This window comes from Rhinolophus sinicus, chromosome 17 (assembly GCF_057876585.1).
Source record: "Rhinolophus sinicus isolate RSI-liver-muscle chromosome 17, RSI-T2T, whole genome shotgun sequence".
In the NCBI taxonomy this organism is placed as follows: Eukaryota; Metazoa; Chordata; class Mammalia; order Chiroptera; family Rhinolophidae; genus Rhinolophus; species Rhinolophus sinicus.
Genome location: NC_142517.1, coordinates 50,963,936 through 50,991,756, shown reverse-complemented (window position 1 = coordinate 50,991,756; position 27,821 = coordinate 50,963,936). Strand labels below are relative to the sequence as shown.

At 42.9% G+C, this 27,821-nt stretch overlaps 1 protein-coding gene across 5 annotated transcripts in view; it reads left to right on the top strand.

Annotated features, from left to right (window-relative positions):
- Positions 1 to 27,821, top strand: part of MASP1 (MBL associated serine protease 1) — a 65,246-nt gene that overhangs the window by 7,589 nt on the left and 29,836 nt on the right. For all 5 annotated transcript variants that reach the window (XM_019752100.3, XM_074329233.2, XM_019752099.3 and 2 more), the window contains 6 exons: positions 19,493 to 19,670; positions 20,460 to 20,591; positions 22,765 to 22,961; positions 24,619 to 24,766; positions 26,245 to 26,363; positions 27,355 to 27,433. In XM_019752100.3, coding sequence (XP_019607659.3) covers positions 19,493 to 19,670; positions 20,460 to 20,591; positions 22,765 to 22,961; positions 24,619 to 24,766; positions 26,245 to 26,363; positions 27,355 to 27,433 — 853 coding nt within the window. The remainder of the gene's footprint in view (positions 1 to 19,492; positions 19,671 to 20,459; positions 20,592 to 22,764; positions 22,962 to 24,618; positions 24,767 to 26,244; positions 26,364 to 27,354; positions 27,434 to 27,821) is intronic.

Below are 27,821 nucleotides of genomic sequence, written 5' to 3'. Positions count from 1 at the left end.
TTATTTATGTTGGGTCTTCATCAAATATCTCATTTGTAACAAGACTTCTATAACTAAAATTATTTCCAAAACTGGTGCTCCATGGCAGAGTTTCTTAATGTCCGCACTATTGACGTCTTGAGCCAGATAATTCTTTTCTGAGGAAAGCTGTTTAGAGAATTATAGGATTTTTAGCAGCATCCCTGGCTTCTTCTCACAAGATGCCAATAGCATTTCCCCTCTAGTTGTGACAACGAAAAGTGACTCCAGAAGTTGCCAATATCCCCAAAGGGGCCAAATCTCCCCATTTGAGAACCACTGTTCTGTGGGATGTTGCCCTTTTTGGAATGTTTTGTGCTAGGGACTCTGAGAATTTAAGGATACAAAAGATTTTGCCTCTTACAAAGAGAGATCAGCCTAGTAAAATAGCCATTGCACAAGATGGAAAAGAGTAATGACAATAAAAGACTAACAGAATCAGAAGGGGTGGAACTGGTTGCTCTAAGAGATGATGTAGGTTGGTAATCTGGACTGACATATAGTCTTTATAAATTCATCAAAAATGGAGCCAACTTCTGAGTCACAAGGATCGGGCAGGGGCTATTCACTGAGACCCTAAGTATTCATCATCCTAAATTGAAGTTTCTGACAAACGGGTCAGTTATGTCTTCCAGGATATAATTTAGCTTCTGCCAGAGCCAAACTCCAGCGGAAGATGGATTATGGTTAAGGAGCACTAGGTTAGCAGAATCCCTCGGCCCATTTCCCCAACTAATGCTTGTCATAAAACCATGACACTCTTGAATATTTAAGTTGGAGAGTGGATGTAATCAGAAGGAAAATGACCAAATGTTGGTTTAATATGACAGAAAATTCCATAGATTTAGACAAGGCTAGATGTGAACTTTCTAACCATTTTTTTCTTCTTCTCTACTTCCAAAGACGTCAACCATCTAGAAATTTTGTCAGTGAAAACACTTGCTTTTGTTAGCAACTGAGGACTCACAACCATAGAAATTACAGATTTTTTTTTTTTAGCTCAAATAGTGACTTCTTTTCATTATTTCCTCCCTGCCTCCCCAAGAATTGACTCTCAGTTCGTACGCACTGAACAATTCTTTCTTACAAGTTTTCTTCTTATTCAGACAGATGCCAAGTTTGACCTTGTTAGGACTCCTTCATCAAGATGATAAACACACAATAGAAGATTTAACTCATTCCTTTGCCCAAGCCCCCTCCCACTTCAAATTTAGTCTCCTGGCAAGGCAGATTAAGGAGCTGACATCAGCTGCATTTCATAGTGGGAAAAAATGACAAGGTACTTTTCAAGGGCAACAATAGAATCTGAAGACATCTTCTGACACTGAATTAAGGACACTGGAATACATTTCTACCCAAAGCTTGGCCTTTCTGTCTGGAGAATATTTGGGAAACTGATTAATGTTTTCTGTCCAGGCTAATGAGACACCTTCCTGAAAGCCCAAGGAGATGGAACTAGATAGACCCTCTGGAAGGGCAGCGTGGTCTTAGGTTCTTGCCTGGGATTCAGGAAATGCCTATTCTAGTGCCATATCTGCAATTAACTCCCAAATGATCTGGAGTTCAGAAAAATCTTATATTAGGTTGATGCAAAAGTAATTGCAGTTTTTGCAATTATTTTTAACCTTTTAAACTGCAATTACTTTTTGCACCATTCTCTCTGCTCCAAAATTAGACTTATGACCTTTGCGCATAGCAAAAAAGCCATCACTTCAGGCAATGCAGAGACTGAGCTATCTACTACATGAAGTACCTTACGGTCCTTGTATCTCTGATTCAGACACATTTTTTTCCAAAATCTTTGGAAGAAGGGATTGACATATTGGGCAGGAAGGGCAAGATGTATTTCTCTGCTTGGGTTTGCCCAGCTGACTCCCTTCCAGAATGCCATCCCAGCATTGGCTTAGCCTCCCTGCAGTTTCCAGCAGCAATGAGGCCTGAGCAGGCCTCCCTTTGCAGGATGCTGCAACGTGGTCTACTGACAACTGGAGCCCACAGGGGGACAGGCCCTGTGCTGTTGGCCGCACATGCCCTGCAGAGTTCCTCTCCTAGAGTCAAGAATTCACAAAATATTGAGCTGCAGGGGCCCTCTGGAGACTCATCTAGTCCCACACTCTTGTAGTTGTCATTATTGTTTTCCAAATTTTTCTTCCCAGTGAACGTTTTCTTCTAACAAATCTTCTAGTAGGCTCAGTATGAAAAACAGAAGTGGGGCTGCTCAGGCTGAAGGTGGTTCTGAAACTCACTCTGTTCACTCGTCCTCCTTAGTCACTCTGAAAGTCACACCTTTCCAGAATTATAGCTTAACTGTTGGTTAAGTTCCCGTTGGACAGAAGAGGAGATTGAAGCTCAGAATTCAAGGACAAGACTCGTACCCTGGCATCTGAACTCCTAAACCCAGAAGCCTTCCACATAGTTGAAACCCCCTCACTCTTTCTAATTGCCCCCCACGTTTAACCCCAGAATGTGTCTTCCTTGGCTACAAATTAGAAGGAAGCACTTCCCTTTCCATCTGAATAAAGCATGAGAATGCCAGGCCACCCCCCGATAAGTCGACATCTCTCTCCAAAATTCTGGTTTTTTTTCAATCTGTTCCAATGAGGGGGTGAGATGAGATGATCCCTAAGGTCCTTTAAATTCCAGAATTTTAATCCTAATCTTCCTTGCCAGAACTTTCCAGATGACCCCACCAAACCCTCATTATCCTAATTAGGATAATGGCAGAAACCAGTAATAATATGTTACAACAGCCACTTCTCAAAGTTCCATGGCCATACGCACTCCGATAAGAGCCTACTGTCTGCTGCGGATGCCTTAGTGACATGTCATTTAAAGAACACTGGTAAACATATCATGCCACCGCTGTCCTTTTCTAAGCAAATTTAAATATCACTGATTTCCATTTCATGGGATAATGTCCCCTGTTTTGAGGCTTTTTCACTCTGTGACTGAATTCCCCTGGCAGGGTTAGAAGTGGGTTTAAAGGGCCCTCCCACTCACAAGAACCCTTCTGGCCCAGCCCAAACCCACAGTCCACCCTTCCCACCCTGGCTCATCAGAGTGATGATGACCAAACTGCTGACACCGCACATCAGTAGCTTGAAGAAAAGCAGGACTCCAAGGCTGCGGTCCGGGTGCTCTTGTTTTATGAAAATTCCTCTCTCTGGCCTGACTTCCTGCAGTGCTTGGTCTTCAAGGCTCATGCACATCTGCACAGCGGCATCTGCCTCCTTGGAATGTGGCTACAATGTGTGGATTCCTGCAGTACACGGATATGGCACACAAACCACAGCTGGTTAATGCTGTAGGTGAGGGCAGAGCATGGATGCTGGCTAAGGAGCTGGCAGGCCTGGATCCCTGTGGCCATTCTCTGCTAACTAGGTAACCTTGGGCAAGTGATTACTTCTAGAGGGGACTCTGCTTCCTCCTTTCTCAAATACAGGGTCTCTAAGGCCATCTAGCCCTAATATTCTATGCATCTAAGGCTTCAAAAATCATGGTTCAACTCCACATTATCATGACTGAAACCCAAGGAATGGCAATTCATGGGCCAAGTTCACACTGGGACCAAAATTTATATCTCAAGACTCTCAGTCTTTTATTATTTTTTAAAAAATTAAATAACCATGGAGTCCCATCTTGTGGATGCTTAGGTTTTTAAGTGATGTATTGCAATGTAAGTATAGTGAAAGGCAAGTGTTGTCTATAGTCAAACCTAATCTCTTAAATATTGTAGTGCACTGTCTTTTAATATGTGTAGAAGAGCCTTTTTTTTCCTCAGAAATGCAACAAATTACAGTTGCTTTTGTTGAGCAATTGTGGTCAACTGCTTTGGTCAAGTCCAAGTGGTCCACTTGGACTTAGTAAGGTACCCAAGAGCTATAGCTACTGAAAGAGGTACTTAGAAACCAGAACCCCCAAGGAGGTAGTAGATTCACTCATCCTACTTTCCAGTTTACTCCATGTCATCTGTTCATTGGAAAAGGAGATAATAAAAACCTGCATTCGGTTTTTATTCTCTCTCTGTCTTTTTCTCATTGAGTGTGTATAGCTCAATTGGCGTCTCTTGAATGCTCATATAATGCAATGCCACTGTTCTCCTGTTAACCCAATATCTTTGATGTATTTGACCTTTCTTTCATTATTTCCCCTGCTAGCCCCTTAGTTCCAATTATTCCTCTCACCTAGTCTATTGCAATAGTCCCCTAAATGTCTACCAGCTGTCAGTCTCTCCCCTTCCAGTTCTCCTTCTACATGTGTCCAGAGAGGTCTTCTTAAGACATTGCTTTGATTGTGCCATTCAGAATCTTTCAATGTCTCTCCAACATCTATGGAACGAAGTCCAAGAATCCAATTGAAAGCCCAAGCTGCACACTGCACCAAAGACAAGGCCCACGACGATGAGTTAGATAGTACCTACCCTCAAGGGACTCACAGTTTTGTAGTATGTTATGGGACAAGTATATAATTACTAAATTAAAACTGGGCAAATAACATGAGGGGTATGAGGCAGTATATAAGTTGGGGAGTAGTCATTTCTGGGTGTTCAGAAAAGGCTTTGGGAACTGTTAGTGTTTGTGATAAATCTTATGGGGCAAACAGGAATGCAACGATGCAATCCCCTAAGCGTCTCAGTCTTCCCAAGCATCGACTTTGTCATCAGTACAAAACAAAAAAGTTCATAATGATACAGTACGTTCCTCGCAGGTTATAGGAGGGCTTAAAGCAGATAATGGCTGTGAGTGGAAGCACTATCACAAAAGGCAATCATGCTCAATGGCCCAGAGATCAGGCTTTAGAGCCAGTCAGACCAAGTCCTGCCTCTACCTCATATTGCAAAATGTGGATAATAATAATGCCTATCTAATGGACTAATCGTGAATGCCAGATGAGATAAAAGCTCTAAAGGTACATATCTAACATGTATGTGATTAGCTCAATAAATACTATTATAGTGGTACTGCTGGCAATAGTGTGAGTAATAAAGTGTCTGTTGGTGTCAGTGATGCTCAATGGATACTCTGACTCTACCACTAGCTGGCCATCTAAGACCTTGTTCATGTCCCTCAGTTTTTTTCAAGCAATTTATGGAAAAGTATTTTGAAAGGGCTGATCAAATGCAGGAAGTTGTTTATTTCCTCTTGTGTGTTTACCTTGTAGTAACACAAATGTATGGCAGTTTCTAATCTATTGCCTCATTTCATTCTTGTGGACCAGGAAGAGCAGGGATTATTACGCCTAATTTACAGGAAAGGAAACTGAGCACAAAGAACTTAAGTGGATTTGTCCAAGTCTCCACAGAACATCAGGTCTCAATCCCTGGTGTCCTTACTTCCAAGTCATGATTTTCTCTCTCCATTTGGCCCTTCTTAGAACAAGTTTTATCCTGGAAGGAAACTTGGTATACTTCCTGGCTATGCATTATTCCTAAGGCAACATTGCCTGTTGGGGTAATTTAGTAAAATTAAGTAAAATGGAAGGACCTTAAGGGTCCCTGTGTTATCTAGATTGAACTCGCTCTTTTATCCTGATTTTGAGAGGAATGCATTTTACAAAATAATAATAATAATAATAATAATAATAATAATAATAACAATTGGAAATGGAGTTTGAGCTATGAAGGATGGGAAATACTTGATTTATCTCTTTGTGCTACACAAGTTCTAATGGCGAACTCAAGGTCATTCCACTATACTGTCAGCCCCATAAGTTCAGGACTCATGTCTGTGTTTTTTCCCAGTCCTGGGGCAGAACAGAAACAGGCCGTGTCTCTTGGGAGTGAACATAAAGGAAAGGACTCTGGTCTAAAAATCAGCCACTGGTGTCCACTGAGACATTGGGAAAGTCACCTCTCTGCTCTGGTCCTCAGTTTCCCCATCTGCTTGCTGAGAAAATTCACTAGCTGACCTCTGCAAGCCCTTCTAGTCCTGATGGTCTGCAGCTCCCAGTCCACTGCCCCTTCCCCAGGCCTCACGGGTCAGTCCGCATGCTGCTGTATCATTCAGAGAGAAGTCCCTCCCATGCCCCGCTCCAAACTGACTCCTCTGACCCTCGGCCCCTAATTTCTGTGCAGACCTCTGTGTTTACTCAGAACATGCCCTCGACCTTCAGGCTGTGGCTGTCAGTGACCCCAGCCCTGCAGCAGCTCTGCTAATTCTGTGAGAGTGGACAGGCGGCCTTGACCCCCGAAAGAAAAGAGAAATGGGACATAGCTAAATGTTTCTCATGAATTTTAATTTTATTCCCTGGTGGGATTCTTTCACTCCAGAGATACTGTGTCCCAAACACCAATCTGGCTGATTCAGAAGAATCAAGAAGTGAAAATGAGCTTCAGAAAAGTGTGAAAAAAAGGCTTATTTTTTTCAGGAAGTGCAAACAGCACAGGCTATGAGGTGATGGAAAACAGAAGGAAGGTCAAAGTGCTGGGGCAGAGAATGTGCTCAAGTGTAGGTAAGTGTGAGGTGGGAGTTCTCTGGGATGTGGGTGTACCTGGTGTGCAAATCTGTGTGCTTGTGTGTACACAGGCTGCTCTCAGATACACCTTAGTAAAAAGCAGAGCTTGAGTTTACTTTGATTTCCTCAGAAAGGAAAAAGCTAAGGAATGAGAGTTGTTCATTTATTCAACGAATGTATTCATTGCATGCCTACTGCCATGTTTCCCCGAAAATAAGACCTAGCCAGACAATCAGCTCTAATACGTCTTTTGGAGCAAAAATTAATATAACACCCAGTATTATTTTACTACAATATAAGACTGGGTCTCATGTAATATAATATAATATAATATAATATAATATAATATAATATAATATAATATAATATAATATAATATAATATATATAATATAATATAATACCGGGTCTCATATTAATTTTGCTCCAAAAGACGCATTAGAGCTGATTGTCCGGTTAGGTCTTATTTTCGGGGAAACAGGGTGTTTACCAGAGCTTGGAGTATAGCAGTAATTAAAACAGAATCCCTGCCAGGTGGATACTTATATTGCACTGGGGGAAATAGATAATAAATATTAAACATAATCCACAAGTGAATTATATAGTGAGTAAGGTGATAGGCAAAGAAATCAGGGTAAAGAGGGCTGTGTGAGTCGAGGTGGAGGTTATGACTGAAATAATGTTGCTCAGCGTAGTCCTCATTGAGAAGGTGGCATCTGAGCAAAGATGTGAAGTTGAGACAGTTAATCATGTGGCTTTTCGGGGGAAAGCATTCCAACCAGAGAGAAAAGGCCCTAAGATGGGAAATGCCTGGTGTGTTTGAAGAACAACAGTGTGGTCACGTGGCTGGAGCAGGCAGGACGGGGATGGGAACTGAAGAGAGAGGTTTGGTGGGGAGCAGGGAAGGAGAGCCTTAATGGCAAGGACAGATTCTACAAGCTGCTTTCGCACCCATGTTTCATTTCACCTCTTGACTCTTAACGTCCACCTTGCATGTTTGCGAAAACTCAGCTTGAACCCAGTGGTGTGTTTATAAATGATTCACAACTGGATCTGGACTGGGAGACGGCTGGGCGGGTGGGGAGAAGAGATGTATAGTAGCACACTATTCACCATGCAGATATACTAGACATTAACAGCCTTAAGAGCATAGATAATAGGAAAATGATAAAACAGGAGGTGATGAGTTTTTATATAATTTGTTATTAATATATATTACTTAATTATAAGTTTATGAAACAATGTTTTATGATGGCTGTGTTTAGCAACAGGGTGACAAAAGTCCCTGTAGAGTAGACAATCGGCTCCTATAAGCTGGCACAACCCAACTGCAGCATACCACTGCCTGGGGAGGTTACAGTGACACATGACATATGAGTGGCAGAGTGGTGACCAGAACTCGGGTTGTTTGCTTCCTATTCCAGTTCTCTGGAAGCATTTCCATGGGAAGATTTGAGGAGATACGTTTGGACTGGGGTAGGGTAGGGTCCTAGGAGGTGGCAAAGGAACACATCAGCTCACACATTCCTGGAAACTGCCGAGTGAAAGTGACGCGGGTCCCTTCTCTTCCCTCAGCACTTGCTTAATCACTGCTCTCACTCCAGTCTTGACTGTGACATACCTTAAGCCAGGCTGCAAGTGCAGCAGAACAGAAAAAGGCTTTGTTTTTTTCTGTCCTGCAGCAACTTTCCTGAACTGTTTAGGGCTCAGCCTCCCAGTGCCTGAGGGGATTTGCAAGTGAATGGATCTGGCTCTGAAGTCTCTGACGGGTGGGGTGGGGAGTCTGAGCCATTCACAGGCCAACAAGACTATAAATCTTTCCTGGCCCTCCTTTCCAGCCAGGATTCCCAGAGTCTTCCCCACCCCAACCCCTGCTCCTGCTGAGACGGTGGGCACTGCCAGTTTCCCACCTGCGGGATGCCTGCTTCCCAGGCTCCCAGCGACCCCTCCCCAGCCAGCTCTTTCTTCTCCCCATGCTCATGCTGCCTGGAGACCATCCTCCTTTCTGTCCAGAGCCCTCCTTATAAATAGCAATCCTTGCTGTAGCAGTGAGATTCTCAGACTCTAAAATCCTGCAAGGGAGCTGCGTCTCAGGCCGTCACAGTGTTCAGCGTCTCTAGCACATGCATACACACAATACACTCTTAGGGGCTCCCGCAGCTCCGTGAGGAGGTTTTTACTGTGACTCACAAACCTGTAAGAACACTGTACTATCAGTGTACTGGGCCCTGGTCTGGACTCTGTCGTTATCTGGGCGTGTAAGCTTGAACCAATTACTTCACTTCTCTGATCCTCAGTTTCCCTATCAAAAAGGAGAGACTAGACTTGATAGCCTGTAATATCTTTTCTATCTCTGACCTTCTATGGTTCTCTGATTCCAATTATTGAATCAGGGCTGGAAGACAGGATATTTGGATTTTTGTCTCAGGTCTGCTACTCCTAGGATGTGTGGCCTTGGGGAGTTATGTCCCCTCTCTGGCCCCAGAATCACAATGTCTACCTGAAGTACGTTCATTACAAGACTGCCATCAGAAGCAAATAAACCAAAGGTGAAAATACTCTCCTCTCCCAACTGGAAAGTTTCACACAGAGCAGGAGACTCTCACTATTATTGTTATAGTCATTGCTCTTATTGTTTTTGTTTTTATGGCCAAACGATGGGCCAGGATGGAAGCATCAACTTCTAGCCCCTCTCAAATGAGGCCAAGTCGAGTCTTAGACCCACCAGCTGTGCTATTTTTACTTACCTGGCTTTCAAGAGCTTCTGAAATGCAACACACACACACACACACACACACACACACACACACACACACACGCCTCCTTTTTTTCCCCCTAGTCCCAGGTTCTTGTCTGGCATCCAATACCTTTAATTTTCTCCTTCTTATGATCTTTAACTGCAGTTTTGACAACTGCATAAAGTAGCACAATCGGGCTGTTAACCTCTGGCGCAGTCCCTGCAGGTGACAAACTTGTGGTGACAGTAACCTCAGGAGCACAGAGCACTCACTTGGGAGTCAGGAGTCCTGGGCCTGGGGCTGTCCCTGAATCATTGGCCTAAATTTACACATCTAAAAAAAATCCTTTGAACCTCAGGAACGTGAAGAGATTCTTGGACCTAATACTATTATCTTGTGGATGGAAGCTTTTAGAGATCCTTTACATTACTCTGGTCCTCTCTCATAAAATAAGGGAACAAACCTTTCCATGTCACACATCTGCCAGGATTGTTAGGAGGTATACAAGTGCAGAGAGCCAAAGGGACCTAAGATACCACCTGACAAATAAGGGGCTGGGCTGAGAGGGATCTCTAGGTCTCAGTCCTGCTCCATCAGCTGGGGACCTGGGGATCTCATAGAAAGGGAAGTCTGTGCTGACAGCTTCAGTGACGTTAGGAATGGAGTGGGACATGGATAAAAAAACGATACCCAGGGACAGTTCCAGTGTCTTCATTCTTCTTCAGACACATGAAATTACCCGTGCCCCATTTAGCTGGGAGTCCAAAAATATGGCATCTCAGCTGGCCGAACCTCAGCGGTCTTGCTCTTCTCACTGATTTACTGAGTACTGACTATATTACAGGCAACTTTCTAAATGTTTTACATATAATAACTCATGTTGTGTTCACAAAGGTCCTGTGATATAAATACTACTATTCTCACTATTTTACATTTGAGAAAACCTATATACAGAGCGTATTAGTTTCCTAAGGCTGCCATAACAAATTGCCACACACCAGGTGGCTTATAACAACAGAATTTTATTCTCTCACAGTTCTGGAGATTAGACATCTGAAATCAAGTTGTTGGCAGGGCCATGTTTCCTTTGAAGGCTCCAGGGAAGAATCAATTCTTTCTTGCCCCCTCTAGCTTTCTGGTGGTTGTTGTCACCCCTTGGCATTTCCTGGGTGTGATGGCATATCTCCAATCTCTGCCTCTGTGTTCACACTTTCCTCTGTGTGTGTCTCTCTGTTCACATTTCCCTCTTCTTATAAGGACGCCAGTCATCTCAACTTAATTACATGGCAAAGACCTATTTTCATATAAGGTCAAGTCAAGTCCAAGGGTTAGGACTTGAACACATCTTTTCAGGGAATACAATTTAACCTACAATACAGAGAGTTTAAGTAATTCTCCCAGCATCTAATAGTTGGTGAAGACTCATGAGCAACTTATATAAAGATGAGGTCTTATGTAAAGAGGAGGTCCACATGATCCAGTCTCAGTAAGGAGTTACATCCAAAATAACAGAAAGCTTAAAAGATCAAAAGCAATTCACAATTCAACTCACTCTCTTGAGAAACCACATGTTGTTATCACAAATATTCTTAAATGTTCAATCTCTCTCTCTCTCTCTCTCTCTCTGTCTCTCTCTCTCTCCTTCTTCTTCCCCCAAAGTCTTCATTACCTCCACACAAAGGAACTCTTCTCTATCCTCTCATCCATTCACTTACACTCCATCCACTGAGTCCCTCTTAAACTTGACAATTGCAAAACCTGTCCCCTGACATGAGACCCTCCCTGCCATGCACTACCATCTGTGAATTTTGGTTATTCTGAGTTTCTTGGTTATTTTATCAGTATTGTATTTTTCACTGTATGGTTTGCGTGGAATTAAAGAAAAGATTTTTGTCTCTTTTTCAGCTCTGTTGGGACTCAAGGGCTAGAAAAAATGAGAGGAGGTGAGAGTGATGAGGAGTCCCCATTCCATGACCATGAGAAAGGGAGGACTCGGGTGACGATGAGAGATGAAGGGACTGAGCTTCCAGGCTGGTTTAGTTGCCCCTCCTGTGCATTCCTTTTGCTTGTTGACCTGAACTAAATGATTTTATGTCATTGAGTAGAAGACAAAAGTAGCTCTGGGCCCAAGTTTTTTAAAAAATCCTTTTCAAATATAAGAACAGAGAAAAAAATTAACTATAGTTCCACTAGCCATTGTTAACAGTTTGCTCTAATTCATTCTACTTTTTATTTTCAATGTATAGCATAGTTGTAATTATACTGTATATACAATTTTTCCTGCTTTTTCACTTAATATAACCTACTAATATGTTTCCAGATCATTATAAATTCTCTATTAATGTGATAATGGCTGCTTAACAAAGTTAATACCACTTTAACCGTTCCCCTAGGATCAGATATTTGCATTGTTTCCAGTTTTGTATTATTATATGTAACATCATTGTTCATAGAAGTTCTTTCCATACTTGGAATATTTTCCCCAAGTTATATTCCCAGATATGGAGCCAAGGAAGAACTTTCTAAAGGGTCATCCAAAATGGCCTGATCTATCTTGAAAGGAAGTGCGTTTCTCATCTCTGCAACTGATCATAGAAAGGTGGCATGAGTTTCGATAAGGACCTGGTAGAAAGATAAGAGGTTAGACTAAGGAACTTTCAAGGCCCCCAGAATCCATGAGATTGTACTTCTCCAAATTTCAGTTCACAAATGTCAGTCTTACTCTTTGTCCCATATTGTTTCCTTACTCTCCATATCAGTTACCTATTGCTATGTAGCAAATCAGTCCAAAACTTAGTAGCTAAAACAAAATCCATTGTATTTGCTCATGTTTGGGATGGGCTCAGCAGGGTGATCCTTTTGACGAATTTGTCTGGGGTCATTCATGTGGCTATAGTCATTTAGAATATTAACTGAAGCTAAAAGATCCAAGATGGCCTCACTCATCGATCTGGTGGTTGATGGTGGCTGTCAGCTGGTCCATCTAGGGAATTCAACTAGGATGACTTATGTCTGCCCTATGTGGCCTTTTATCTCCAGTAGGCCTGACAGGGCTTCTGTATATGGTAGCCTCAGGGCAGTATTCCACAGGGGAAGGAGCTACAAGGCCACCTCACACGTTTCTTTGTCAAAGCAATTCACAAGGCCAATCTTTACAAAACTGTCTGTGTACAGAAATGAAAGGGATTGTTCATAGGTTTGTTTTGTTTTTAATTTTTTATTGGGGAATATTGGGGAACAGTGTGTTTCTTCAGGGCCCATCAGCTCCAAGTCATTGTCCTTCAATCTACTTGTGGAGGGCACAGCTCACTGGCTCATGTGGGAATCGAACCGGCAACCCTGCTGTTCAGAGCTCATGCTCTAACCAACTGAGCCATCTGGCTGCCCCTGTTTGTAGGTATTTTTGCAAACAATATATCACAGTCTACCCTCTGGCCAAAACAATTCATGCCCCTCCCATGTGTAAAATACACTTTTGCCCCATCCCTCAAAGGTCTCATCCCATTAGTATGTCAAGCTTGAAGTCCAGGACCTCATGATTTAAATCAGATCCAGAGGCAGATGACTCACCAAGGGTGTAAATCTGTGAGTGCAGTTTCTCTTGATCCAGAGATCTCTAAACCCAAAAGAAAAGTCGTCTTCCTTCCATAGACCCATTATCTTTTTGTCTTGGTAGTTCAAGGATAAGATAACCACAATAGAATTCCTACTGAAAAATGGGAGAAATGGGAGGCATATCACAGTTGCTGTACCATAGTCATCTGAAATCCAGCCGGGCAAGTGTTGCCTCCTCCAGAGACCAGGAATTGTCTTCAATGAGAGCCCAGTTCCTGTCGCTGAGAGCGGTTCCCTCGTCCATTGCTCTCTGTGGCTCTTGTCTCTGCCCTCTGGATTCTCAGCTTCATCCTCTGAGACATTCTTCTTTTCCTTAAGAGATGCCACATGTTTGCAGCTGAGTAGACCTTTCCACTTACTTTCTGTGCACTGAAACTTGAGACCTGGAGGCCTCTTTTCATTTTGAATTGCCTCAGTCATTTCTAGTCCAAGTTGGTTGGTACATCTCCCTTAAAATTTTTTTCATGTGTCTCTTATATCAGAATATAGTCCACTCCACTAGCCAAAAACAACACCCACCGTTCTCTTCAAAATAGTCCTCTCTCTACTTTGGAGGGCATGTCAGTGTGCTATGAGACAATGCATTTCAGATTCTTCAATGCCCTGTTGTCTAGCTGATAGGGAGCCCTAGGCACTGTCTTAAATCTTGTACATCTCAATGAAGGGTCTTACCGCCAGATCTTTAACATGATTTTTATCCTAAAGCCATTTTTGCTTTTAAAATATCTTCTTAGTGAAGAGACTATGGATGAGAAGTAGTCTTATTTTCCAACACAGCTAGCCCTGGGCCCTCTGTTTTTCCTCTAATTTCTGAAGACTTACTTCTTCCTGAAGTACCTTGCCACATACAGCTAGAAGCACATACTGACGCTTTCAACATTCTGCCTAGAGATCTCCTTAACCAGATCCATAAGCTTATTACCGTACAGTTTTCTACCTTCTAAGTTGCCACAAGCAAATTTTGCCAATTGTTTCACCACTATATGACTCAGGCCACATTTTTTTCAAGCCTCCTATAGCAGTTTCCTCACTGCTTTTCTAGCCTGCACTTGTTGGCCAGCCCCCAAAATGGAGCCATATGTTCTAGAGTTTTTATTCCTGCAGCATCTACTTCTGATGTCAATAACTGTATCAGTCAGAGTACAGTCAGGAAAGCAGAGCTTCTATGAGTACTGTGAGATAATGGCTATTTATGGGCTTTAGAACTCATGTAATTATAGGAGGAGCTGGGAAAGTGAAGGTCCCAGCTTCGCATAGACAGGGATTAGAGAACCACAGAAAGGTCACTAATCATTTCTCCTGAAACCCTGGCATGAGTGGAAATGATGGCATCTGCAGGGGAATTCAAGAAGTCAGGGCCATATAAGGAGTCAAAGTGCCACTAGGAGAGCCCCTGGGGAGGAGTCAATGAGAAGCTGTTGGCTCTGAGCAGCTACCGTCCCACCTGCAAGCATCTGATGGTAAGTCTGGGCCCTTGTTGGTCATCAGAGTCAGTAGTTGGAAAGAAGATCTGGATGCAGATTGAAGAGTGTGAGGACAAGTTAGAACATAGTGGGCACATCTACATCTGTCCATCTCTGTATCTGATCACAAAACAACCTTCAGAGAGTAAAGGATTGTTCCCTTCTAAACTCACTCAACTTCCTCTTTTGGCCAACTCTTTCCTGGAACTATACAGGGACGGAAATTCTTGGGAATGTAGTTTTCAGATGAATTGACAACAGGACAATCCAGCACACTCTCTTAATGTCTGCCTAAATTAACCCTGAAAAGCTCTTCAAGGGCCCAGAGATTGTATCAGAGGGCCTCCAGGGTGCAGCTCGGGAACATAGACAAGCAAAACCTTGAGCCATTGGGTCTGTAGGATAGCCTTTGTTGGTTTGCCTCATGCCTTAAAGGAGCATGAGTGTTATTGGCTATAGAATCAGGATGCTGAAATTATGGACCTGGCGCTAAGCAGTGACCTTGCCTGATTCATTTAAGTCATCTGGGTTTCAAGTTTCTCATCTATAAAATGAGAATAATCACTCTTAGCTACCTTTTCCATTGCTCTGAGGAGCTGATGGGTAGAGGTCAGTGCATTTGTTAAACTCCGATGAGATAATTTTATGGACATGTGGAGAGCAGCTGCAGCTGTCTTCCCACAGAAATTTGGCCAACTTTTCTGCTGCTTTGCCTTACTTTCGCCTAGGAGTTTTGTGCTCTTTTAGTGAGGTAGACAATTCATAGAAAACCCTGGCTTCTCCTCCGTAGCTCTCTCCAGATTTCTATCCTCAGTAGAACCCTTTTCCTTCATCAGATGGTGGTGGGAAGGAAGGGGTTGTTGAGACTCTGAACCCTGCAGGCCATGGATTCCCTCTGCCTGGATGCTCTCCCTAAGACTCCCAACCCACCACCTACTGTTTCTACCAGCCTAAATCCTACTCACCTTTTAGCTCCCAGCTCAAAGAACATTTTCTTCTTCCGAAATGTTTCCTAATTCCCCTCAGCTGGATGCAATTTCCCCCACCCCTTTTTTTAAGCCCTGGGCATTTCTATCTTTCATTGTAGTCACTACACCCTGACAATGTCCTAACACGTACACATTTGAGTACTTACGTTATTCTTCTATTAAATTTACCTTCCCAGAGGCAGGGGACTTGCATATTATGCTCATGCAACAAATAAGTAATTTTTGGCATTCTCCACATTATAATCCAGACAGAACTTGGTGTATAAATAATTGCTTAATTAAGATGAAAGAAAACAACTTGAGGACATGTATCTATGTGTTGGTTCCCTATAAGAGCCGGAAAGGACATAGTTGCCCATAGTGAGAATTAGAAAAATGAAGAGTCTGTGATCCCCAGCCAGATGGTTGTCTGTTATTATGAATTTTGTGTCTTCATGTGATAAGGTATTTCTCTTCATAATGTTAACATGATGACCCTAGAAATGGGACCGTCCAAACAGAAGCCAGGGCTCAATAGTCCACCTGTTCTCAGGGAGGTATATGATTTTTATAGAATTTTACAATTCATAGCTGCAAATATTAATCAGGGCCAGTGACCCTTTCTGTTTAGGTTATGGCTGGAGCTGTCACTGAGCCACATCCTCTCTGGGAGACAGTCCATGCACCCAAGATAAGGTTTCAGGAGGCCCTTGAGCCAGGAAAGTTGTTTGTCAAAGTATCTGTGTCTTTTGTCATGGATGCTCTGGATTGGTGGGTTCCTTTCTCCAGGGTCAAAACAGTTCCAAAAGCAACATTGATATCAAGAAATGCTTGTGGTTATCTCTACTCTTGAGCAAGTCACTTTCTCTCTCTCACCCTCAGTTTCCTCTAGAAGGAAGGAGATTGAAATAGCTCTTAAAAGGCCTTCCCTCCCAACTCTGATACTCCAGGATGCCATTCTGAGCTACAGGCTGAATTCCCAGGGCCTCAGGCACTTCGCTTCCCTGCTTCTAAAGGTGTATATGGCTCAGATTGTCCCATGGGTCTCAGCTGCGGCAGGCTTACCTGTTCTCTAAAATAATGTGGCTCTTCTCTAAAATAAACAGGTGATGACTGTTTGTCTGTCATCATGAAAAGGTTCCTAAACCTTGAAGATACAAAGAGGGAGTTTATTTTTCACAGAACTTCATTAGGTCTCTCCCTAATGCAAATTATCTCTGGTTAGTTTTACTTGAAAGTGTCCATGCTACAGGCATTATAGGACCCAAAAGACCTTGGGTGTTTTTGAGGAGGCTGCTCTATCTGGAAGTGTTAATGCTCAAGAGATGACTACTCATTAGTAAGTGATTTTGTATTATGCGGTTATAGAATACAAACAAGTTCAAGTTCATCAGATTCTTCAGCAGGAAGCAATCTATTTATTGAAACTCCTGCTCACTATCTTCTATGTGTGGTTCTGATGTATGGATATGATGACTTGTTAGAATACTAGTATGTCAGAATTGGAAGAGAACATAGAGCTCAGCTAGCTCAAATCCTTGTTTTTATCAGGTGGATAACTGAGAGTTAAAGAGAAGGAGGCCATGTTACAGGTTATGGTAGAGTCAGGAACAGGGCTTAGGACTTCTAACTGCCAGGTGCATACACCTTCCATTATTTCAAAGCAGAGGCCACCAAAATAGACACTTAAGTTCATGCAGTTACTCATAGAAGAAACCTTTGCCGAGGTCCTCACACTAAATCTATTTAGTCTTATTTTTATTAAGTTCTAAGAAGAGCAGCTTAACTGGATTCTATTTTACAATGTATTTTACAATATATTCATAAAAAATACAGGAAATAAAATACTACACAAAGAAGACATGAGACTTACAAAGGCATAGTTTGGGGACGTTCAGTGCAGGGCAAGCCACATTGCACAACTTAATATCCCCAAGATGTTTGATGTTCATAACAGTGTCCCTGGATCCCCAAGAAAAGGTTAGCATGTTTCACCTAAAAAAATCAGGAATTTGTATAATACACTTTAAAAAGCATTATACCACCCAAAAAAGTTTTTTGTTTTATTATTATTTTAGAAATTATAGTTAAATAAAACTTCAACCATCTGGAAAACTCAAATAACCAAAATAATAAACCAGCTGTGATGTTCAAGGAAGTGACATTTCAGCTGCTTGAAGATAGGCATATTCTACAGTAATAAGGCTGGTGCGAGTTAGGCTAGTATCTGCAGAGAAGAGGAATAAATAGCAAAGCCATGATCTCATCTTCTGTTTACACTTCAATTCCCAAAGTTAGTGATTAATTGTCCTTGTGTTTTGTTGCCAAGGCAAATTGTTTTTCTTTAAAACTCCCACTTATGTTAAATAAATAAATCATTAGTTCAAAACAGAAGTGTCAAATGTCAAGATACTCTGACATACTAAACTAATGAACAAAACAATGAATTCATTAGAATCTACTAGAGATAAGCAGCCTTTGAGAACTTTCCCTTAATGACTTTGAAATGCAGCAGAAATAATTCTTGGTGAGAGACTTTCTCATGCATGTTGGCTAAAATGTCAGTCTAGAGGGTGCAAACACAAATACAAGCTTAAAAGAACTGGCTTAGGTGTAAATGATAAAGTGGTGGGTAGGCCAAGTATTCGTGGTCAAATAAGTATACCGACCAGCTGCCATACAGTGCTTCCCAAACCAACACACAAAATCAGCGTTAGACAACCCGTTTCAGATCTCTGCTTGGGTCTCTGAATTTATACAGGGCCTCTGGCTCTTCCAATGTAGTGAATTCTTTTAGCAAATAGGCATATTTTGCATCTGGAACTTAAAACAAATACACAAACATACACTATTTCTGGATGATTCCAGTAGTTTTGGTATTATTAAGCTACCTATTAAATGTCCTTCTATAGATGAATGGATAAAGAAGTTGTGGTATATATACACAACGGAATACTATTCGGCGGTAAGAAAAGATGAAACAGGACCATTTGTGACAACATGGATGGATCTTGAGAGTATAATGCTAAGCGAAATAAGTCAGACAGAAAAAGCAGAGAACCATGTGATTTCACTGACATGTGGTATATAAACCAAAAACAACAAAAGAACAAGACAAACAGATGAAAAACAAAAACTCATAGACATAGACAATAGTTTAGTGGTTACCAGAGGGTAAGGGGGGTGGGGGGTGGGAAATGAGGATAAAGGGAGATCAAATATATGGTGATGGAAGGAGAACTGACTCTGGGTGGTGAACACACAATGGGATTTATAGATGATGCAATACAGAATTGTACACCTGAAATCTATGTAATTTTACTAACAATTGTCAACCCAATACATTTTTTTAAAATGTAGTTCTGATTATATGACTTCCCTGTTCAAAAGTTTTCAATATCTTCCCTTTACTCACAGAATGAAGAGTCACTTATTATTATGGCATTCAAAGTCAGCCATAATCTAGTTTCAACCAATCCTTCTAAGGCATCTCCTCCTGCAATCCCCCCTGGGGATTGTTCTCAGAATGGATCTTGCACTTTGACTTCTTCATAACAAATATACATTGGATAACTGCTATGTGCCAGGTCACGTGCCATGCACTTAAGCTACATCTGTAAAAAAAACAAAGTTTTGTTCTCTGGCAGCTTACATTCTACCGGGGATCTTTCACCTCCTTCTGAGTGCATTCCCAGTGCTTGTGTTCCATTAAAGCACCTGTCACACTGTATAATAGCTCTGAGTTTTCATCAGTCTGAACACTGCCTTCCCCATGCACAGCTCTATGTCTTATGCTGTCGTCACCCCCATCCCATGCTATGCTCAGTCGTAGGCACACACGGAATGCTCAATCAATGAAATATATTGTATATAAGGTTTCTTGTCTTTAGAAATATGGTAAGCTTCTGTTCCATATAGAATTCATCTGTGAGGTTATATAACTCTTTTTGAATTTTAACAGTGAGTTACTTCTAACAAATAAATCATTTTTTGTCAACAGGAATGACAAATGTCAAGCTACTTCAGATGGACCTAAACAAAATGAATGAAACAGTGATTGGATGGCCACCTTGACTTAACCTATAATGTTTCTTTCCTTAAATCCCAGAATCAACCCCCACTCTTTGGGTTTCCCTGCTCTACTCCTGGTCAACCCCTTCCTCTTTTCTACTGGAGACCAGCAGAGAAGCTAATTTGGGAAGCTGCTCATCTTGTGCCTTTTTGCTTTGACCCCAAAGGTAGAAACTGAAGACCAATTGCTGGCAATCTTCTGCGGCAGGGAGTCCACGGACACTGAGCATACCCCTGGCCAGGAAGTGGTCCTCTCCCCGGGCTCCTTCATGTCCATCACTTTCCAGTCCGATTTCTCCAATGAGGAGCGATTCACGGGATTTGATGCCCACTACATGGCTGTGGGTAAGTTGGAGGAGCGGCTCATCCCCACTCTCCCTTTCTCTCTGAAGATTAAAAGTGCCTTGTGCTCTGTCTTCTTTACAGTGAACATCTGTATACACAGATCCTACCATGAATGCCTTAGTGCATTCTCTCTATCACATATGTATCCACCTGATGACTAGGGATGTGGAGCATCTTTTCATGTGCTTGTTGGCCATTCATATATCCTTTTAGGAGAAATGTATGTTCCAATTTTTTAGTTGCATTGAGAACATACATCTTTTTTATCTTTCTATTTCCAATGCTTCGGACAGGGTTAGACCCCTACAAACGACATAGAAAGAGAGAGGCAGCACGGAGGAGAAGTTAAGAGTCCAGGCTCTGGCACCAGCCCAGCTGGATTTCAATGCTGACTCCACCATTTACTATCTGTGTGACTTGGAGTCAGTTCTTTAAGGCTTCTAAGTCCCAGTTTTATCATCTACGGAATGGGAATAGTAACAGTCCTGCTTGCTATTCTCACAGTTGTTGGAGGGCAATGGCACCACCAGGAATCAGAATGCTTGGGCTTGACCCTGGCTCTCTGTGATCTTGGGTAAGTTGCTCACCTCTCTGGGTTCCAATTACATTGTATAAATAGAGATGATGGCTACTTCTGGGCTTTGTTCATCTTGGAGCAAGATTAAATGAGGGAATGCATGGACCTCCCAACACAGTGAACAGCACGTGCTAAGCGCTGTGTAAACGTTGGCCGTTTCCTTCATCATCACACATGGATTGGCTGACTGAGAGGCTCTGTCTGCCCCCCAGATGTGGACGAGTGCACGGAGCGGGAGGACGAGGAGCTGTCCTGTGATCACTACTGCCACAACTACATCGGCGGCTACTACTGCTCCTGCCGCTTCGGCTACATCCTCCACACAGACAACAGGACCTGCCGAGGTGGGCCCGGGGGGGTTCTGTTCATCACTGTTATGTGCCATGCTTTTCAGTCAGATGAGGGAGGCTCAGAGAAATGACAGATATGCAGGAGGACCAATTAAAAATGAAGTCAGAGAGCTATGCCTCATATACCACATGGACGAAGATGCTAGAAATGCTCACTAGCCCTACCTTTTAGGCCACCTTTCTTCCTGGGCAACAGAAATCTCTGCCCTTTAGTCCCTATTTCCTCTCCTACTTCAGGTAATTGGCCTGGCCCAGTTTAGGGGAAAAGTAGGTTTCCCAGTCCTCTCTCTAGCCATGAACTTCGCCTTACCTAGCAGTTCCTTTTTATCTTCTCTTCCATGGTCCCTTAAGTTCTTCTGTGATTAAAAGATTCTCAGTCCAAAGGAAAAAAAGAGGGAAGAGAGAGGCAAAGACAAAAACAGCAAGAAACCATCTCATTCTTGCTATCTCTGTTTTCATTTATCATCAATGTGCCTGTTCTCTCCTAATCTCTGGCCTGGGCAGGGGTGGAGAAACAGCGGGGTTCAGCCACTTTCCATGAGGACCATCCTGGCTAGCATGTAACAGCCACACACGCAAACGGTGAAATGTAGTAAATGCTGCACAAGAAGTGTGGCCACAGGATGATTAGACCTGAGTCTGCCTAGGAAGTAGGCAAGCACTTCCCAGAGATGGTGACCCTGACGGAGATGAAAAAATAAGGAAGAGGAGAGCATTCCAGGCAGAGAGAACAGCTTCCATGAACCTTCTGAGACAGGGTACAATTTGGAATGTTTGGGAAATTACCAGTAGATTAGTGTGACTGCAGGTAAGGATATGTGTTTTAGAAAGCTCGCTTGGAAGCTAAGTGAGGGACCACTGGAGGAGAGCAAGGCTGGAAACAAGAATTCTTTTCCTTTCTCCTGCACAAACTTCTATTTGCTTTGGAATAAAATCCCCATATGACCCATCAGTAGAAAGCAGGCACATACAGGAGTTTTCTTGAAGAGGATTATATTTTCTGTGGTGTCCACTGAGTATTTATTGAGTATCCACTCTATGCTGAGTACAGGGGAGGCTAAGGATGAGCAAAGTTTCTTGATCTCTTTTTCATTTTCATCTTTCCCTCCAGGAGCCTTTTAAAAATATTATCTTTCTAGTTGCCCTAACCCATGAAATTTTAATTTTAATACCACAGATACACTATGTGTATATATATATATATATACACATTACATGTCTATCTGTGTATCACGCATAAAAGAGTAAGACTTTCCCCCAACCAAGAATGAATTTTTAGCCCCCTTTGGGACACTATCATCCCCACGAGAGTAGTTAGGGTAGAAAATGAAAGATGGGGACTCAAGTGACCTCAGTCTAAACTTTTATTCTGGAGCTTAGAGCGGTGGGACTTCAAGTTAGTCACACCCCCTTTACTGGGCCAGTTTTCTCATTTGCAAACAAGCTGGATGAACAAAGCCTTAGAAAGGATTGATACCCCAGATCTAGGAAGGGTCAGCCCAAGGACAAAGGTTCAGTGGTCAACAAAGGGGCCTCAGCAGGGCTAAACCATGGCCATGATCCCAGGATCCTGGGTCCTTGGTGAAGCAAGTATAACAGGGACAAACCAGAATCCCTGAGGTCAGGAGACTTGCACTTGATTAGGGGCAAGAAAATCCACAAATGAATATATTATATTATATAATGGTAAGTAGTGGTCAGCAGCATGTATTGAAACAGAGCGAGGCCAGGGGCCAGAGAGTGAGGGTGTGTGTGAATGTCCTCTGTTCGATGAGGGATCAAGGCAGGCTTTGAGCAGACCTAATGGAGTGCTGGGCTGGGGGGAGAGCAGAACCAAAGAGGACCATACAGCCCCCTACAACCACTTTATCTTCAAAGCTTCCCATCTAAAACCTCCTCCTGCCCCCCACCAATGTCAGAGAATCTGATGAGAAGGTGTATCACATTAACTGCCTTTGAGTCTTGACTCTGAAAATTGCTGTGTGTGTGGCTTGAAAAAAATCACTTCCCCTCATTGAACTTTAATGTCCCCATTTGTGAAACGGGGATACTGATTCTTTTCCTGCTTGTCACTTGGGACTACTGGGAAATCGTACAGTAAAGTTAAGAAAGGAGTTGCTGTGGCCATGGTGTGGTATGTCACTCTGCTTTGGTATGTTTCCCACAGTGGAGTGCCATGACAACCTCTTTACCCAGAGGACTGGTGTGATCACCAGCCCCGACTTTCCCAACCCGTATCCTAAGAGCTCTGAATGCTTCTATGTGATCGAACTGGAGGAGGGTTTCGTGATCAGCCTGCAATTTGAGGACATTTTTGACATTGAAGACCACCCAGAGGTGCCATGCCCCTATGACTACATCAAGGTAAGCCTACAATAGACCTTTGCCCTGGGGATGCTGGAAAATACTGCTGGGTTGGGAACACTGATATTCTTGACTTTTACCTTCTCCCAGGATAGGGGGTCAAGGAGTGTGCTTCCCCAAAAGTAATTATTTAAAATAACATCTGCTACCTTAAGATCAAGTCTAGGGATCTTCCCTGATCTAAAACTAGCCTCCTGGCCACCTGCAAAATCCCTTTGCCACGTAACATAACATCATCATGAAGTAACGCCAGAGGTGAAGGTCGTGTGGGACCATCGTAGAATTCTGCCTACCACACATAGCTTCCCAGAAGCTTAACCTCTCAGGGCTTTGCTTTTTCCCCCTTTCCACAGTAAGAGTGACAAAATGAAAATATCACCCAGGATTGTAGAAGTCACCAAATGAGAGTTAAGAACTCCTGGTCCTCAGAGATGGAAGGAAGAGTTAAAGGCAGAGCAAGGATCCAGGACTGGGAATTGGGAAATCTGGATCAGCTAATAGTGCCTATTCCCTTCTCTCCATCCCATTTCCTCTATCTTAGTCCAAACTCCATTATCTCCTGGCCAACTGCAAAGCTTCCCAGCTGTTTTTCTTGCTTCTGCCCTTGCCCTACACAGTCTATTCTCCCATAGCATCCAGGCTGATCATTATAAAATCAGATTAGATCAAGGTTGCACTTGAAAATAAGCCTAAGTTCTTCAACATGATATGGCCCTTGCCTGCCTTTCCAACCTTATGACATGTCACTCCCTCTGTCCCAGCCACACTGGCTTCCTTCCTGTTCTTAATACATTCCAGACTCTTTCTCACCTTTGGCCTTGACCTTTACATATGTTGTTTTCTGTTTTTTGGGGTTTTTTTAAATTAAAGTTTATTGGGGTGACAATTGTTAGTAAAGTTGCATACACTTCAGGTGTACAATTCTGTATTACATCATCTATAAATCCCATTGTGTATTCACCACCCAGAGTCAGTTCTCCTTCCATCACCATATATTTGATCCCCTTTACCCTCGTCTACCACTCCCCCCCTACATGTTGTTTTCTCTGCCTGGAAAGTATTCTTTCCTCCTCCTCCAATGACAAGCTCCTATTCATCCTACATTTCTCAAATCCAATGTCACCTCCTCACAGAGGCCTTCCCTAACTACCTATTTAAAGTTATTATCTATCATATTAATGACAAATTATATAGGTTACGTAGATTTTACTATATAAATTATAAATGTATAGTATATATTGATATTATGTATGTATGTCATCCTGATTATTTTCTATAACCCTTACCACAGCCTATAATTATTTGATTATTCATTATTAGACTCACCCCATTAGACTGCACTGTCTTTCAGAGCAGAGGCCTTTTCAACCCTGTGTGCATGGACGGGGCTCTGCCCCTGTCTGAGTCATAATATGTTCATCTTTGAGCAGACGATCATTAGCCTGCCTTGTCCATATCTAGGGCCATTGTAAATTGTAAATTGGAGAGTGGAGATGGAACCATTTGGTGAATGGTAATGCCCACTAGAAACGTGAGTCAATACTATGGGTTCATATGGAGGCTCCCAGAAAACCCCGGGTGCAGTATTAAGGTGGTCCCTGCAGCAGCCACCACTGCTCTGATGCCACCCTCATTTTCTCCATCTTGCCCCTCACAGATTAAAGCTGGTCCAAAACTTTTGGGACCCTTCTGTGGAGAGAAAGCCCCAGAACCCATCAATACACAGACCCATAGCATCCAGATCCTGTTTCGCAGTGACAACTCAGGCGAGAACCGGGGCTGGAGGCTCTCATACAGTGCGACAGGTAACAGCCTCTCCCCTCCTGGGTCACACTTTGTTACCATGCTCAACTTTCATGGAGCAGTGGCCGAGGGATGAGGGGATGTAGGCCTGGGACTCCTCTCGGGTTATGAGACACTGAGTAGCTTGGGACTGAGGTGCGTTCTCTTTCTGACTAAGTTTCCCATCTATAAATTGTGATGAAGGGCAGCAGTGATGGTGTGTTTGGACTAGACATAGTTTTCAAACCTTGCTGTACTTTGGAATCAAATGGGGAGATTTTAAAAAATATGCATTTCCTGTACTGCATCCCTTCACACTGTGATTCTTTGGGCCTGGAGAGGACCCTTCATCTCTAGCCCTGTCCAGGACTGAGGTGAATTTTGGTGTGGCCTGTAGGTCAAAATATTTCATTCTGGCAGTTTGCTTCATTGTGTTCCCCCTAGACTGACGAAGCCCACAGACCTCTGCCCAGTGCCCCAAAGCAGCGAGTCCCAGCCCAAAGCCTGACAGAGTCATTTAACCCAAGGGGTCTGCAGTAACTTGAGGAAGAAGGCAGCAGGCATCAGCGACAGGGCCACCGCTGGCCACAATGGCTAAGCCGGCTCGTAGGCTCCAATATCCTGGCCTGCATTATCCAATTCAATGCCCAGTTTTGGGAGGGAAGTGATGAGAGTATTAACAAAGGAGAGTTTGTCCAGGAAAAAATGTCAAGGATCGGCCCAGACCAGCCTGAGTTAGCCATTTGAAGAGCGCTCAGAGGCATGTGATCACAGTGTAACACTTAGAGGAATGGTCTTGAAAAGATGAAAAAAAAAGAGCGATTGGAGTCATCCTGACTTCCCCCAAGAGGGCAAACTACACCCAATGAGTAAAATGGAAATGGTATAACTTTCAATTGACTAGGAAAACACTGTACCTTTATTCAGATGAGTCCAACATAAAAGGCATAGGTTTGGGCGGTATTGAGCTCCCTGTCATTGTAATGGAATGCAAATAGAAACAGGAATGTAAACAGATGTTTGATGTCCACTATGGAAGATGTTGTAAAAAAAATAAATATATATATATATAACATAAATGTATATATATTATATATATGTGTGTGTGTGTGTATGTATATATGTGTGTGTGTATATATATATATATATATATATATATATATATATATATGTATATATATATATATATATATATATACATATATATATCAGACAAGGGTTTCATCCAATGGTATTTAATGTACTTTCCAACCCCGGGTTTTGATGAAACCACATGGCCAACCACCTCATTTTACAAATGAGGAAATCGAGGTCCAAGCTGGAAAGTGACTTGCTCAAGGATCCAGAGTAAGTCTTCTTCAGGACTTAGTAGATCCAGGGCCCTCAGACCCAATCCTGTGGTTCTTTCACCCCCTTCAGGCCTTGTGTTCTAGGGACTGGCCTCTCGCTGCCAGACTTTCCTTGTTTTCTTACCTGCTGTTCCTTCACTGCTCCCCACCAGGGAATGAATGCCCAGGGCTACAGCCTCCTGTCCACGGGAAAATCGAGCCCTTGCAAGCCAAGTATTTCTTCAAAGACCAGGTGCTCATCAGCTGTGACACTGGCTACAAAGTGCTAAAGGTACAGGGTCCAGCCTGGGAAGTGGGAGCCACCAGGCCACAGACGTTCTCCAGGGCTCCCGGGGCAGATGGGTTTCCAGAGCTTGTCATGGTCCCACCACAGTATTTTCCAGCTTCCCCATAAATCTTCAAAATGCTCCAGAAATTCCAGTCTTCTAAAAACTCAAAGCATGTGTCCCAGACTCTCACTTCTGGAACTGGCACAAAAGTCTTTTATCAGACCATTGGCTCATTTGAATTTCAAAAAATCTAGATCTATTCAGCCCTACAGTCAGGACAAACAACCCTACGAAGTTCATCAGGATTGTTGGAGGAAACTGGGATAGAAAGCAGAGATTTAGAGGTGGCACACAGGCACTGCTCACTCTCCCACCCTGAAACAGTGGTTCCCCTAGGAGTCACCTCAATTTAAAAACCAAAATCACCTCCCAGTCCCCACCTGAGACCAATTAAAGCAGAATCTCTGGGGTGAGGCCCAGGGATAGCTTTTTCTGTTATGTTGCCCAGATGATTCTGATATGAACCAAGCTAGAGGACTGCTACTCTCAAGAGATGGTTATCTAAGTGGGGTCCCCACCACAGCATCACCTCACTTGTGGGAAATGCAAAGGCTTGGTTCCCAGGCCAGACCCACTGAATCAGAAACTCTGGGGATGGGGCCCAGCAGTGTATGCAAAAGCCCGGATGCTGATGCTCACTCAGGTTTGAGAGCCCCTGCAGTGAAAAATGAATCTAGGATGCAGGTTTCCCTTCAGAGACTGTTGTCCACACCCCTTTCTATACCTGGCCCTTGCCTCTCTCCAGAGTATGACCAGGGAGTATGAATTCAGCATCTGTCTGTCCCTTATCTTCAAGCTTGCTCTTGGAGGCCCATGGCTGGAAAATCTCAGTCAAGAACATTCAGGTTTGGAGTTTGAGCTGGTTTTACTGGGAAACAGCCACCAACCCCATCCCTCTTCCTTCTCCCACACCTTCTTCACGTTTCTTCCTAGGATGATGCTGAGATGGACACATTTCAGATTGAATGTCTGAAGGATGGGACATGGAGTAACAAGATACCCACCTGTAAAAGTAAGAAAACAAGATTGGTTAATTATAAAGATAATGAGCTCCCCAGCGCAGGTGGGATCCAAGCAGAGACCACACGAGGGTGACAGCGCGGCAGATGCACTTTAACAAGAATGGAGGCAGGAATTCAACAGACACATGAGGGTTGGATAAAATGACTATTGTTTCTTTCAGCAATAAGACATTAGGATTCCAAAAGAAACTTCTTGTGAGTCCCAGTTTACTTTCTAAATACTAATTTTACCTCGGCCTGCAGAAAGGTTGCCAAACTTGCTAAAGAAATAGCGTGTCTTCAGGTTTGAAAGTAGCTCTGGTAATTGCTAATTCAGGAAACTATTTTGGTCCCAGTGCCCAGAGCTGAGTGACCTTGCCAGTCTCTACGTGGCCATCA